General features: G+C 44.4%; 1 protein-coding gene and 1 long non-coding RNA gene across 4 annotated transcripts in view; one reads left to right on the forward strand and one right to left on the reverse strand.

The window, feature by feature from the left end:
- Positions 1 to 15,950, reverse strand: part of CERKL (ceramide kinase like) — a 129,593-nt gene extending 113,643 nt beyond the window's left edge. Inside the window, exon 1 of one of the 3 annotated variants that reach the window (XM_025460385.3) lies at positions 15,709 to 15,948. In XM_025460385.3, coding sequence (XP_025316170.1) covers positions 15,709 to 15,931 — 223 coding nt within the window. In that variant the 5' untranslated portion in view covers positions 15,932 to 15,948. Of the gene's footprint in view, positions 1 to 15,708 lie in introns of all 3 variants that reach the window. The other 2 variants (XM_035697466.2, XM_035697467.2) reach the window with 2 other exon arrangements.
- LOC125754416 (uncharacterized) lies at positions 11,539 to 12,333 on the forward strand. The gene is made up of 2 exons (XR_007408538.1): positions 11,539 to 11,635; positions 11,972 to 12,333. It is a non-coding gene; the product is annotated as an uncharacterized LOC125754416 (long non-coding RNA).
- Positions 15,951 to 16,357: the final 407 nt, after the last annotated feature.

Here is a 16,357-nt window from a genome sequence, read left to right on the forward strand (position 1 = left end):
TCTGAGTTTCTGTGTCTGTGCCCTTCCCAAATCTAAAATAAGTTCCCGACCTTACATTACTTTCTATATCATGTGAGAACTTTGGGAGGCGTTAATAAAGTTCGGTGGTTAGAACTATTTAATCTGTAAATATGTATTATCCTAAGACACCACTAGATTTATTCTCATATATGGGGATCAGGGAAACAAATGAAAGAAATCCAATTATTTAAGACAGTAATCCCTTAACTCTAGGATTTTGTTTTAATTATAAAGAGTGTGTCTCATTAAAAACAAAACAAAGCCTTGTCCTTTAAGGGAGAAACCCCCGATTTCTCTTGTGAACATGCATGCAAGATTTCTTTAAAGAATGCAATCAACAAATTAATTTTGCTAGTCTTCCATTCCCAGTGATATAATTGACTTCTTAAAAAGAGCATCAAGGAAACAATCACGGGCCCACCTGTTCGTGACGTCACACCAGGCACCACATAACATGAATGCAAAGATGTGTAATTCGGTTTCCCCTCCTCCACCCCACCAGGATCCTACAGACCAAATTCCCTGCACTAAAAACTAACAACAACAAATGGTGGAGGCAGAAATAAGTATCTAAAGGAAAATCTCTCCAGAGTCTCTCTACTTCCAGTAGGCTTCCAGATACACCCAGGACCTGAAAACTCTTCGTGAAGATCCCCTGTCCCTAAGGATCTTGCCCAAGGAAGGGCGTCAGAGGCCTGGAAGCCAGAACTGAAAGTCAAAGGTCTGCTCAACGGAGGCGAGCAAAGATATGGGGGGACCTCCCTTCATTCGTCTTACACCCACCAGACCCAGAGGTAAACGAAACCACTATTTGGGAGAATTATACTCCCCTTTGGGTCCAGGCCACTAACCCACTTAAATGGTTGAGTGTTGGGCCCAGGAGGTGGAGGGAAATCTGTCTTTCTCAAGGGACCTTGAGGCCCCTGCCTCTCCTATTTCAGGCCTAAAAGAAAGCTGCTTAGGCCCTCAACACAGCCTCGCTCGGTCCTACCACTGACACTGAAGCTTTCAGGAATGCTGTCTCCCCTCACAGAACCACGTTCTGGCGTGGAAGGCGCACAGACGTCACAGAGGCCAAAGCGGAGCCACAGCAGGTCCAGCACCTCAGGTAACTGGCAAGGGCCTCCACTCAGTTTCAGCCAAGGGATGGCAAGTAGGGGACAGAAGGCTGTCCTAATGACATAAGTCACCCAAGGGACAGAGAGAGCCTAAGAGCAGCAAGGGTTACTGCATGAGCCCAGAGATGTAAATGAGAAGATGCTTAAAATCTGAAGGAGTCCAGCAGCTGATGCATGGAAAAGAGAAGAAAAGTAAGCTAGTCTAGTTCTTATCTGAACGACACCGATATATACTGCGAGGAGGACTATACCTCTTATGCACATTTGCTTTGTTGGGTTTAGATTTAGTATAAGACATGTAGGAAAGACGATTTTAGAGACAATGTCCTCTAATAAATGGGTTGGAAAAAATCTGTTTATACATTTCCCTCTGGAAAACATGGACCCATATTGCTATTCAGAGACCGTTCTTTCATTTTGATGTTTTAAATACCATAAATATATAATCATACTGCTTTCTTTGAATCAACAGCTAGGTCTTAAAGGAAAAAAAAAAAGAAAAAAGAACAAAGAGGAATGCAGAAAAGAAAATGCCAGACAATGGAAATGTGTGGTCGTTGTTTTATCAGAGTCACATCAAAGCGAGTAAAAGAAAGCATTCCACCTAGAACATAATCAATGGTTTATGCTCTCTAGTTTTTCCAGTACCCTCAAGCAAAAATATCATGACTTCATAGAAACTTCGCTTCCCTTTCCTTTGCCTGTCCTTCCAAACTCATCGAAGATACTAAGAAAGATTAGCAATCAGCCCAGGACACGAACGGCCCAATGATACCCCACAACTACAATACACTTTTTGTAAAACTCAAAGAGGGCTCTTTTGCATTTTAAAGTATCAACAGCAAAAAAGTTAAAAGAGCAATCATGAAAAGATATTTTAAAATAATGTGCACAGGCAGCTTCAGTTTCCTTCTGAGTTATGCCATAGATGTTATTAATTAATATCAACAGCATTAAAAAAAAAAAAAAAACAGTGAGCCTACTCTAATGAAATACTGTAGATTCACATTAAAAAGTGACTGACAGGTCAAATCCTAAAAAAGAAACAGTAGATACCACCACAAAACTAGCAGATGTTTCTTGAGGTCATTTGTACAAAAACATAAGCATATGTTAAAGAAATCTGACACTATCATGGAATCAGTTGGTGTCTAAAATAATAGCAGCTCCTTATGGCAATATGGTAATATCCGTATCAAATGCACAACACATTATGTTGCAACAGTATGTGCAGACAAAAGAGCATCAGTGGCAGCAATAATGACCAGTACTTTCATTACAGTGAAAAAATAAAATTAGAGGGTTATAGCCAGGGCATAGTATTGTTTAATGGTAAACCGAAGATGATGGACGGTGTGTTGAATTTTCAGAGTTTGCATTCAACTGATTTTCTTGAGACTCTTATAAAGGCAGAATGTTAGCCAAATAAGAACACTAAAGTTTTTATAGGCACCTCTGACTCTGATTTCTTCAGGCTACTCAAGAATAATGGTGAAAATAGCTGTTGTTTTCCAAGCTAATGGTAATATTTGATGAGTTTAGGATATGAACATGCGTTCTCCAGTTCAAAATCCATGGTTCAACTTGGTGCCCTATACTCAGTATTTAAGCAATTGGTAACTGCTAGGTCATTATTGTAATGGAAATCTGCAAATAATGTAGTATTATCAGCTTTGACCTCAGAAGTCTGAGATCTTCTAGGATATTTCTTTGGAACTAGTCATATCACCCCCAAAATATACAGTGTACATAATGGACGCTAATTGTTATTGACTAAAGCCAAAGCCAAAAGGTATTCCATAACTTTGTATAAAAATTGTTGGGATTCACATCATACTGTAAGGAAGTTAAATTTGAAAAAGCTCTTAGAATTTCAATGCACGAACTTTGCAGCCAGTGCTTCTGCATGGAAATAGCAATCTGGCATGCACCTAGTAAAGTGTTCAAGTATCAAGAAGATTTGGGTAAAATTCAGTTCACCCATAAGATAATTCCATAACATGAAGCCCAGTAATAGAGTAAGTTTGGCCCCAGTGTAAGATATTCAAACAACCCGGGAAAATGATAAATTTGTCTTTAATTCAGAAGCTACAATACAATTTTCCCAATATAAAAAATGCTAATTCTAAGAAATGGAAGTATTTTTAGAAAAAAATTCTACTTTTGAAATAAGATATTATAAATCAAATCCCAAGACAAAAATATCTAGATGTTTTAGTTTACCCTAAGTATTTAAATAAAGTATTTAAAATAAGTGGGTTATGAATGGGACTTTAAAAATGCATTACAATCCAAGATTTTAACTGTAATAAGTGTCTATCTATATGATGAAAACAACAAAACATACACTATCTTCCCTTTACAGTTTCAATACATGAAAACATGCCACAAATAAGGAACCGTTATACGCCAACAGTTGCTTAATTTTATTGATTTTATTCTTTCTGCACAGATGGACATAGAAAGTACTTTGAATTATGTGTAACGTTCAGTATACTTAAAAGTTTAATTTAGAGTATTTGTATCGGACAAAAATCTTCTGATTTTATGAAATGGATTTTTTTCTGGGTTTAAAATGATATATAAAAATTTCTTTTCTACATGCAAAAGTTGATGTGTTTAAAGTAATTTCATTGGTTTTTAAAAATGTTAATAATACCAAAATATTATGGCTATACACTATACAAAGATCATAGCTTCATCTCCAATATTTAATGAGTAATGTTTCCTGAAAATAGCTTTGTTTTTTAAAGTAGCCTCAACCTAATAAGAAACAGGACACAAGAGATAGCCCAAGGCTCACAAAAAACAGAGACCTGAAGCTTTACAGGGTTCAGTTTACAGTCCTCCAGGAGCCATTTCTCCAGCTTATGCATTTTTCAAGCTTTCAATTTCCCTTCTGTTTGGACATTTTGCTGGTCACTGGCAATATTGGATGCATGGTACGATGCATTTCAAGTAAGATACTTTCTCATTTTGCTAATCTGAACATTTTAGCAGTGTTCACTATCCATTCCATCACACACGTTAAAAATCTCATTGTTTTTTCCCCTTCCCTCAAGCCCCATATCCTCTAAATTCTGTCTCTGACAATATCCCTTCATCTAGCCTCACCTCCCCGATCTCCCCGCCAACATACACTGTCTCCTGGAGCTCCTGGTATACCAGCCGCTGAAATGGGCTCTTCAGTGTGGAGCCCATTTATAATCCATCCTGGTTCCATGAATGCCTTCTCAAAACCCAAAGTCACTTGCTTTAAAAAACAAATGCCTCCAGTTATAACTGACTTCCATGTGTGTTTATAATGTCCTGTAATATCTCAACTGCACATAAAACAGACCACTAGTAATTTTGCCAATAAGTCTCCCTACAGATTGTGAATACTTGGAAGCCGAAATTGTGTCAGATTATAGCATCTCTGTAGCCTATGGGAAAACCCAGCATGCTCGGTTAGGTGCTCCCTAATATTGAGAGAAATAAGCTAAAAGCATGAATGATTTAATGAGAAAAAGAGAAATTAAAACTACGGGGAAATATAATTTCTCATCTATCAGGTAGGTTTTTCAAAACTTTGGCAATATACTCTTTGGAAGAAACTTCACAGAAACAGGTGTCCTCATACAATGATAAAAGGGCCAAATAGTACAATGTTCACGAGGCGATTTGGAAATATTGAGCAAAACTATACAGGCAGGCAGGGAGTACATGGGTAATCTTTGCACCTTCTGCTTAATTTTCCTATGAACCTAGAACTGCTCTAAAACCTAAAATCTATTTTAAAATTACATAGGTATTTATTCTTTGAGTCAACAATCCCACTTCTAGGAATCTGCTCCAAAAATATACTGGAAACAAATACAAAAGGACATGTAAGGTTTTCCACTACAATACTATTTCCAGTAGCAAAAATGACTAGAAATAACCCAAATCCTTCAATGGAGAGTTGGTTCAATAAACTACAGTACAGAATAGATTACTATGTAGATAGAAAAGCAAATGCAGACTCTCACTACAGCATGTTAAGTATATTATTAAAAAAAAATAAATGTGGAAAAAATATGGTACGCTACCATGAATTTAAGAAGGTAGGTAGGGGCTGGGTAAGGAGAATATATATACACATAAGCAAACATGTACACACACATGTTCGCTTGTATTTACAAATGAATAAATGAAAGATAATCTTACCTATGATCGGAAGGAAAAAAATGTGTAGAAAGGATACAGACAGAAAGTTACGCTTCTCAGAATATAGTTTGTTTAGCAGGTCTGACTCTGGAACCTTATAAATATTTTTACATAATTATCAAATTAAATTGGGTTTTTAAAAATTCCCAAAATCAAAAACAAAATGAAACAGATAATTCTGTGTATTGAGTTGAGGATATGACATCAGAGATAGGAATGATTTTAAGCGTCTTTAAAACACAGTAATTTGACCACACAGGGCATATACCCTGGGTGGTGTGCACTCTAATGGCAACAACAAAAAGTTACAGAATGATTTTAAGGGGCTTTCAGAAGTTACACCACTGATGGCAGCACTGGTGTTGTTATTCTGTGATTTACAGGTGTTATAAGATAAAGTCACTGAGCTATGAATGATATTGTTGCGGTTAAAAAAAAAAAATCAGGATTTTAAGAACAGAAAAGAGGTAAAGTAAAAACCTTTTAGTCCTGAACTTAAACTGGAAGTATCAGCATAATGCCATGACGCATTTTCTTTTTAGAAGAAAAAATACACACTTCCCAGCTCGGTTTAAAAAACAAACTGTAAAACAGAAGGAAATACCGGGGCTCAATTTGTGGCCTCTAAATACCACTATTCAACAAAAGGAACGAAAGCTTCCTTGATGGGCAGGTGGATGCCATGCCTGAGGCATGACATGTTCAAGATGAGCCTGGAATATCTTGCAATTCCAGAAAGCAAGGAAACTATGGGAGACAGCTGAGGGAATGTCGAAAGGACTTGGAAGTCAACTTGGAGGGGTTCCCAATCATGAACATTGCCAGAGTAGGAGAGTTTGAGAATTAGTAAGAAATCGGCATTGCTGTAAATTGAAACCCATTTCATATGAAGTTAGTTGTTGGTCCCTTCAGGATCTACCTCAATGTCATCAGTGAGGTCACATCATTCCCATGACTAAACACAGTTGAGGTTTGGCCATTGCTGCCCAAGGCGGATTCCTAATGGGCAATCTTTTCCCCCCATACACCCCCAAATCTCACCCTAGGTAAGCAAAGACTTGACCAGATATGCATCATGGGCTGAGGCTCCCCCGTCCCCACCTGCCTTATTCCCCCCTTTATAGGTGTCGGATTGGCCTCATAGTCACTAGGGTATCCCTCCTTACCTGTCTCCCTCTACTTTTACCTTTCACAGACACCTGCACCCCCCCCCCCCCCAGGAAACTTCTCATATTCCTATGGGAAACTACATACAGGGCGGACAAATCAGTTTGTTCAGGAAAAACAACCAACCTGCAAGGAAAAAGAACGAGGAATCGTGGATTAGAAGATATTAAAGACCCAGCAACCAACTGCAAAACCAACCTCATTACCATTGATTCCTATTTAGAGAGAAACACTCAGGAGACTATGAACACTGCCTGGATATTTGAGGATATAGGCTGTCGTTTTAACTAGGAAGCCTGGTCTTGTGATCATATTGTGCCTATTTTTTAAATCCTTACCTCCTAGAGATACATGCTGAAATGTTTATAGATGCAATTTATGAGGTCTAGGAATTGCTTCCAACTATTCCAGAGAAATAAGGGAAAGAGCCAGAGCATAGATGAAACAAGGCTGAGTTTAAACAATTTCAAGGCCAACGTGTTACAGAGAGCCTCACCCTTCCCTGGGTTGTATATGGAGGCTTCTACTAGGCTTTGTACATTTGGCTATGTTGGAAGTTTTCCATACTAAAAATATTGGTTTTTTTTTTTAAACTTCAAAAATTCCTATGTCTTTCTTTTAGCCTGGACTGAGAAACGGAAGTACCCAGAGAATAATGTGATCTCCATGGTAGAGGGGTCTTAAAGGCCTAGAAAAGTCCAATGAAACTGTTCTATTAGAGGTTTTGGTTTGACCCATTATGCTCGCTTGCTCACTCACTCACGAGAGAGACTCTTAGGGGAAATTCCTTCTTGCTTGATCCAAGAAGCACCAGAATCTCATGGGCACAGTATGAGCTCGCTGGTCAGAATGCTTGGCTTTGAACTCCACGGTTAGTATGACCTTGGACGAGTTACTTAACATCTCTGAGCCCTAGGGATAAAAATCCTACCTAGACTACATAATCTCGCTGGGAAGATTAAACAAGATAAGATACTTGGCACAGGTCTTGGCAGAGCAAACATCCAGCAACATTCTCTGTTTCCAAACGCTGGACACTGTTGTGTGGCAGTAGTTTCTAGAACACTGTTTCTGATTAAAATCCTGGAATATACATAGGAATTCCCTGATGCCAGCTGGTATATTATTATAGACTTATCTTTAGGCTTACCATAAGTGCATAGCAGTATGCCAGTTTTGTTTTTATTTTATTTATTATTTATTTATTTATTTATTTATTTATTTATTTATTTATTTATTTTTGGTATGCATACCTGCCTGCCTCCCTGCCTCTTGATTCAGCCATTGATCACACTGAAATCAGCTTCTGGTTCACGTGCCAAAAGTTGGCATAAGATTTAATTCCCTTCAAACTCCATCTATCTCTCTTTTCTTTTGCCTCTTTCATCACATACTGCTTTTGGAAAACTTCAGAGCCTGGGAAGAGCCACAGCTACTAAGAATTCCCTCCTTTCGCTCATACTACACACACAACCAGATAGCACTCGCCCAGCAGGTACTACCCCCCATCATAGGCACAGTTGTTCCAAAACGTGGGCAGGATACAGTCACATGGGAGACTTCTAGAAGCCCACGTTGAGGACCGATGTTTGTAGGTTTGTCAATATTTTAAACGTAATCGAATGACCTAGCCAAGAAACAGACTCTGCAGGATAGGCCCTGAGGTTCAGGACGAGTGCAGCAGTACCGAGATCCCAGCGCAGCAGGTCCATCACATCCCCACTCCTTTAAACAAGGATGGCCCATTTTTCCCAAATTACAGAGGACACAAAAATGTCCAGCCCAGGCAAGGACATCCTCCCGTGCATCCAGCCTACCCGTCAATCCCATTATCTACTACGTGGCCCTGCGATCCTTTAGCTTCATGTTTAGACTTCTGCATTTCGCTTCAGGTCCTCCTGCTTCCAGCTGGATCAACCCCTCTGCTTTCCTGACCTTGATCCAAACACTGAACTCTCAGTTTTTAAGTCCCTTGGCTTCAGCGTAAGCACCGTTCCCCACTTCTAGAAAGATATTTATGCACCCGTTCTAGGTCCAAAGATCCCCCTAGAGGGGAGAGGGCAAAAGGATGGGGGGACATAAAAGTAGATCAAGTTTTTATGAGTACTTGCCCTCAGATGGTGCCACATGGTTGAGGAATAACAGTAATATGCAGACTCTTAGGGAGCTGGGGCACACAGGCTAGACCACTTAGCCCATATATACTATGTCTATAGTAAGAAACCGATTAAGTCCGCTAAATCTCAATTCAAGTACATCACAACAACCATGAGGAACAATACAGTAATTTTACAAAAAAGACTTCAACTGAACTATTTACCAGCCACTTAGTTTGTAATAACAAGAGCTTTCCGGGGGGGTTGGGTGGGGGGAGATTCACAAAATATGTTAAAGGACTTTGCCATCTCTACACTCGGTGGCTTTGTCTTTAAATTGGCAGCGCCGGTTGTAGGACCGTATCACTTACATTATGATTTGAAAACTGTACCTTCCTATAGAAATAAATATTAAAACCGACACCCAGGAACACAGGAAATTAACAATTGCAACTCTGGATGCCTTAGAGCTGTGTTAGCCGCCGTGATCACCACTAGCCATGTGCAGCTATTCAATTCAACTAAAATTAAAAATTCAGTTACTCAGCCACACTAGCCACATTTCAGGTGTAACAGCCACATGTGGCTGGGTGACAACAGTACTGGGCGGTTCAGATACCGAACATCCCGTCACCCCAGAAAGGACAAGCCAAGAGTCATCTCTAGAGATTCACTCTACATTTGTTTTTCTGTGCGGACCGATTTACTTTAACAAGAAGCTTTTATACCACAGGACTATTTAAGATCTACATACTAGGTTAACAGATCTTTCCAAGCCTTTTAAAAACTTCATAAACAGCACACGCAGTTCCTTGGTGACCTTGATTTTTTCATACCCATCTTTTTAAAAAATTCCTTCAAATTTTACACCTTAGGAACAGCCTGACAATTTTTTTTTTAAGAAGTATCTTCTTAACATGTAGACTGATAAATCAAAGCAGGTTTTACTGAGTAATTAATCCTTCAATAATTCACATAACAGGTCATTTTGGGGTTTAACCCCTGCTTCCATTATTTCTGACCACAAGGTCCACCGACAGATGTCTCACTTTGGATGTACACAGCAGAAGACTGGGATCTGTTTCACGTACATCTGTTCCCCAACAGCTTAGGCAGATTAATACTCAGAATGCACCCAGCTCTGCTAAGTCCCAAACGACCATTAACTCTTGTTGTTTTGAAATTATTTTTTTCTCATGTTCACATTTTTCCACATTACCTCTCACACTGGTAAGTCTCGAGCAAATGTTTATATGTGTAAAGTGGATCATTTTAACACTCATAAAAGAAACACTTCCCAGACTTTATGGTGAAGCCCAGTGCTCTAACGCTTTCTGGTAACTGCTCTAATTCAACTCAGCTCCGAGTTGGGGGTAGGAACAACCCCTTTGGTAAAACAAATCATGAAATTATGTAACCTGAACTAGTAAGTCCATGAAAAATAGATCATTTTAAGCTGTAACATATGAAACTCATTTTTCTTAGTATTTAAAACATAATATTCAGGTACTACTCAGACACATAAAATCCTTGCCCTGAAATTTGCTTAAAAGTTACAGTAAATGAAATCAAGGATAAGCTCGTCCTTTTGTCCATCACACAAAATGGGATGACTAGACTTGACCAACAATATTCCATCAGAAAATGGTTTCTTCTCCAAAGACAAGCCTGGTGCTGAGAGGACTGTCCACTATGTCCTGAAGCTGATGAAGGGCAGGAAGGGGCCTGTATCTCCCACGTGTTTCTTATTAGAAATTCGTTAGGTCTGAGTAGCTCCTGCTATAAAATACAACTGTTCCACACACACATCAGACGGTTGACCCCACCGATCATTCAAACCTGAGACTTATTTATGATGTCCTAATACCCAAAGTCTATGAAAATAGGTATGTTCTTGAAAAAAGCAACTTCGGAGTTGGTGGCTTTTGACAATTACATACAGTTGACCCTTGAACAATGCAGGGTTTGGGGGTGCTGACCCACGTGCACTCAAAAATCCACATATAATTCTTGACTCGCCTAAAACTTAATAGCCTACTGTTGACGAGAAGTCTTACCAATAACATGAGTAGTCAATTAACTACTTAATTACTCTCGTGGACTAGGGAACCTATGATAAGATCCCATCCTGTTTTTATACCTCAAGGTGCTATTCGTTAGTAAATGGTGATGCTTCCCGTGTGCAATGGCAGAGAGAGATTTGGGGGCATTTGGTATTCCTGTCATAGAAATTCCAAAATTGATCATTCTTAAATGTATTAGAATTTGAGCTTAATACAGCCTAATCCTACCCACTACTAACTCTCCACACCAGTAGCTTTTCCTTTATGGTAAAACATTATCCAGCCAGTCACGAGGTACAGTAAGCAGATCCTGCCTTGGGAATACACAAAAATGCTTCTATCTTCTGCTTTCACTGAACATCTCAAGTAGAAGCTTACTACATGCTAAGCAAGCACGCCAGGAAGTCTGTCCTTGGCGGAGATGAACGCAGAGAGGCAATCGGTGATGCTTTTAAAAACACTGAATCTATCTGAGTAACAGCACAAGTGAAGGGCTAAGACATCTGCCCATGCCCCCTTCCCTGTGCACCCTTAATTTCCGACACCCTCCACCCTAGTTCCAGGCACTGTGTTGTGGGCTACCCACACTGGGGCACTACGCTCAGTCGGCTTTGCCTAGACAGGGTCCCCTGACCCAGACTTGTCTGGCCTCAAAGAACTCACCTGATCCCACTCCCCCTTTCTTCGGGATTTTGCTCCTTTCTAGATCACAGCTAACTGGGTAATTACTTTATAGTCACATGAGTAAACTCAGGATCCCACAAGTAAAACGGCCAGATTTTAAAATTCCAATAGAAAGATCACTAGGTGACATTGCAGACAATAAACAACATGTTCTGAACAGATGATGCCCTTTTGTGCACGTATTTTACATCATAATGGTAGCATCCTGGTCAATCCATGCACAGGTCAGTGCTTAGCACCCTGCGGCTGAGCAAGATGGAACCTCTGGTCAAGACACCCAACGTAGGCCAACGTTAGCGTAAGAACTTTTTTTTTCTTTTTTTATAGAAGAGTTCCGATACTTTTCACAAAAAATGGAGGGGATACTCCTGCAGGTGATGAAACCTCACTATTAAGTAGCAGTATACTAAAGAGTACGATGCAATAAGCAAAACTAAAGTTCATGAGACCAGTTAACAAATTCACTCAACAACTATGTGTCAGGCACTCCTCAGGAGTGACAGTAAACAAGACAGATGTTCTGACACCCTTTTCCCCCCGTCTAGATCTAGTCTGAGTTACAGCATCAGCTTCCCTGCTTCTCGGACCTTCAGATTTGGTCTCAATAATACCACGGGCCTTCTTTGTTCTCTAGCTTGCAGATGACATCCAGTGGCACAGCTCAGCCTCCATAATCCCACAGATCTCCTCAAATATATAGCCAAAGTTCTGTTTCTCTGGAGAACCCGAAACACACAGTATTATAAATTTGTCAAAACCCATAGAATGTACAACACCATCAAGAGTGAAATCTAAACTCTGGACTCTGGGTGATGACGTGTCCATGCAGGTTCATGAACTGTAACAAACGTACCACTCCGGTGAGGAATGTTGGTAACAGGGGAGGCTGTGCCTGTATAGGGGGCAGGGGGCATCGGGAAGTCTCTATACCTTTTGCTCAATTTTGCAGTGAACCTCAAATTGCTCTAAAAAAATAAAATCTACTTTTAAAAGCTACTAAGGAAGGCACTCTGGGGTTTAAAAACTGAGCGGTCTTGGATGACTGGGTGGCTCAGGGTGTGGTCCCAGGGTCCCGGGATCTAGGCCTGCATTGAGCTCCCTCCAGGGAACCTGCTTCTCCCTCCACCTAGGTCTCTGCCTCTCTCTGCCTCTCTCATGAATAAATAAAATCTTAAAAAGAAAACTGAGTAGTCGACCCAGCAATTGCACTGTTGGGGATTTACCCCAAAGATACAAATGCAATGAAACGCCGGGACACCTGCACCCCGATGTTTATAGCAGCAATGGCCACGATAGCCAAACTGTGGAAGGAGCCTCGGTGTCCAACGAAAGATGAATGGATAAAGAAGATGTGGTTTATGTATACAATGGAATATTACTCAGCTATTAGAAATGACAAATACCCACCATTTGCTTCAACGTGGATGGAACTGGAGGGTATTATGCTGAGTGAAGTAAGTCAGTCGGAGAAGGACAAACATTATATGTTCTCATTCATTTGGGGAATATAAATAATAGTGAAAGGGAATATAAGGGAAGGGAGAAGAAATGTGTGGGAAATATCAGAAAGGGAGACATAACGTAAAGACTGCTAACTCTGGGAAACGAACTAGGGGTGGTAGAAGGGGAGGAGGGCGGGGGGTGGGAGTGAATGGGTGACGGGCACTGGGTGTTATTCTGTATGTTAGTAAATTGAACACCAATAAAAAATAAATTAAAAAAAAACTGAGTAGTCTTGCAAACATTCCTGTGTATGATCTAATAATGCCTAGTGACCTCATCCCACCCCACCCTTTCCTGAAAGAGCCAGGCCCTGGCCAGGGAGCAATGGACATGGTCTCCCCCACCACCTTCCATCTTCCTTCCACAGCACCTCTCCCCACGGATGGTAACTGATAGAGCTCTTCCTCTATTATTGGGACCGATTTCCTGGCTCTTTCAGCATTCACAGCTAAACTAACTCCACACCAGAGATTATTTCCCACTGTTACACTTGTCTCCTAACACCTTTCCTTCTCCCACTCAGTTTACTAAGCAAAGTATCTGTTTCTTCTATAAACAGAAGTTTTTAGGAAGCAGTGAGGACTCTGTACTTCAATTTTAAGGGCCTGAAGCTGTTTGCACACTAGTGGTAAGAAAAAAGTGACAAAAAAAAAAGAAAAGAAAAGTAACACACCTAGACGAAAGAAAAACAATTGGCTTTGGAGCAAAATTAAAAAAAAAAAAAACTTTCAGCTTTTATAGTCTTTAAATTCTACTTCCAGGAACACAGGTAAGCCTACCTTTCCTCTATCACCACTCCATTTAAGACATTTTCCTTTCTGATGTCATGATTTAACTTTTTGTGCACTGGCCCTGCAACACCGCCTTGTATGACCTCTCACTGAGCAAGATCTCACTTCAATTCCGTAGAATCTCGCCTTCATTGTCAGGTTAAGTGGACTCAGGCTAAGCTGAGCTCTGGGGAACTTACACACCTCGACATCCTCCCAAACTCAAAGGGACTTAAAACCAGAATTCTACGTCCATATCCCTCGCTCTTGATAGGGATTGCATTAAACGTGTAAATTGCCCTGGGTAACACTGACACTTTCACAATATTAATTCTGCCAATCCACGAGCATGGAATATTTTTCCATCTCTTTGTGCCTTCCTCAATTTCTTTCAGAAGCGTTCTGTAGTTTTTAGGGTATAGATCCTTTACCTCTTTGGTTAGCTTTATTCCTAGGTATCTTATGCTTTTGGGTGCAATTGACTCCTTAATTTCTCTTTCTTCAGTCTCATTGTTAGTGTATAGAAATGCCACTGACTTCTGGGCATTGATTTTGTATCCTGCCACGCTGCCGAATTGCTGTATGAGTTCTAGCAATCTTGGGGTGGAGGCTTTGGGGTTTTCTATGTGGAGTATCATGTCATCGGCGAAGAGGGAGAGCTTGACTTCTTCTTTGCCAATTCGGATGCCTTTAATGCAGAGAAAGCATTTGACAAAACACAGCATCCATTCCTGATCAAAACTCTTGAGAGTGTAGGGATAGAGGGAACATTCCTCAGCATCTTCAAAGCCATCTACGAGAAGCCCACAGCAAATGTCATTCTCAACGGGGAAGCCCTGGGAGCCTTTCCCCTAGATCAGGAAGGAGACAGGGATGTGCCCCCCCCCCCCCCACTGCTATTCAACACAGGACTGGAAGTCCTGGCCTCAGCAGTCAGGTATCCCTCGCTCTTAACGTAGGGCCTCAATAAAACAGCCCACCTGGGTCTTCAAAACACCGGAAAACATTTTAAATTAAGCTGCGTGTGAGCAAGGACCGTGGACCCGGCACAGAGTTCACCAGGCGGGGGCGGGGGGGGGGGGGTCGGCTGCGCTTTGCAAAGAAACTTTAAAGCAGAAACAGGTTTCTGCGATGCCGGGAGCGCGGGGTGTCTGGGGCCCAACCCGGGGAGGCCCCGTTTGTTTTAATTTGCTTCAGTGGGTTTTCAGCCGGGACAAGCGGCGCCCCCGCCCCAAGGGTTTTCCAGAAACCGTCTCTAAGACTCGAAATAGTTGTGTCGTAAATGCGGTACCGCGACCTCCCTAACCACGCCGGTCCCTGGACTCCGGGTGTCCGGACAGACGACAGCTCCGGGGCGCCGGGGCGGGGAGCGGAGGGGAGGGGAGGGGAGGGGGAGGGGCTGGGTCCGACCCGGGCGCGCCCTCGGCGGGGGGGGGGGGGGCCAGGCCCGGACTGCCCGAGTTTGGAAGAGCCCCCCCCCCCCCCCCGGGGCCCAGGTCTTTGTTTTCTGGGTCGCAACACCGCAGCTGAGTGAGACTTCGCTGCAGGGAACGGCCGGGGGCGGGGCAGGGGGTACGGAGCTCTGGGCCCGAGCCGGAGGGGGGCTGGGGGCCGAGGAGCCGGGGAGGCGCGGGGTGGGTGCGGGGAGGAGCCTGCGGGCCGGCGCAGGGTGCGGGGGGAGCGCGGGGCAGGAGCCGGGGCCAGGGTGCCGGGAGGTGCGCGGGGAGCGCGGGGAACCGGAGGGAGCGCGGGAGGGGGGCGGGGAGCAGGGGCGCAGGGGGCGGGGAGGGGTGTGGGGAGGAGCCTGGGGAGCGCGGGGAACCGGAGAGAGCGCGGGAGAGGGGCGGGGAGCAGGGGCCCAGGGTGCCGGGAGGAGTGTGGGGAGGAGCCTGGGGAGCGCGGGGAGCGGGAGGGAGCGCGGGAGGGGGGCGGGGGGGCGGGGAGCCGGGGCGCAGGGGGCGGGGAGGGGTGTGGGGAGGAGCCAGGGGAGCGCGGGGTGCGGGAGGGACCTGGGGCGCTGGGTGCGGGGAGGGGTGCGGGAGGGAGCCGGGGCGCAGGGGCGGGGGGGGGGGTAGCCCGGGGAGCCGGGAGCACTGACCCGCGGGCCGCTCGGGGACGATGGGCCGCCACCTCAGGGCGCGCTCGCTCAGCACCACGTCGCAGCTGCTCCGCCGGATCTCGAAGATGCCCCGAAGCAGGGTCTGCGCGGCCGCCGCGGGGGGCTGTAGCTGGGACACCCCCGCCGCCGGCGCCGGGGCCGCTGCTTCCTCCGGGCCGCCCTCCAGGGCGCTCACCCGGCCGCCGCGCCGCCCCCGGGGCATGGCCGACGCGCAGGCGGGGCGGGAGCCGGGGGTCTGCGGAGGCCTCGCGGCGGAGGTGGAGGTGGAGGTGGAGGCCGCGCTCCCGCGGCCCGGGCGGCGTCGGCGCTGCCAAGGCAACGGCGCGGGGCGGGCCCGGGGGAGGAGGCGGGGCGCGCACCTGGGCCCGCGGGAGGCCGCGCCCCGCCCCCCTGGACCGCCGCGCCCCGCCCCCCAGGACCCCGCGCCGTGACCCGCCCCCCCGGGCCCCCCCAAGCCCGCCCCCCAGGCTTCTCCTTGCCCCCGCGGGGCGCCCGGGCCTGGCGGGCCGTCTCCCCCGTTTGCCGAGCTGCCGCCCCGGGGGAGCGCGTCTTTGGAGCCCGGGGGGGGGGGGGGGGGGGGGGGGGGGGGAGGGCGGGGTTAAGTGTGGTTTACGTGGGTCGGGCCTCA

The sequence above is a fragment of the Canis lupus genome, chromosome 36 (genome assembly GCF_003254725.2).
Source record: "Canis lupus dingo isolate Sandy chromosome 36, ASM325472v2, whole genome shotgun sequence".
NCBI classification, from domain to species: Eukaryota; Metazoa; Chordata; class Mammalia; order Carnivora; family Canidae; genus Canis; species Canis lupus.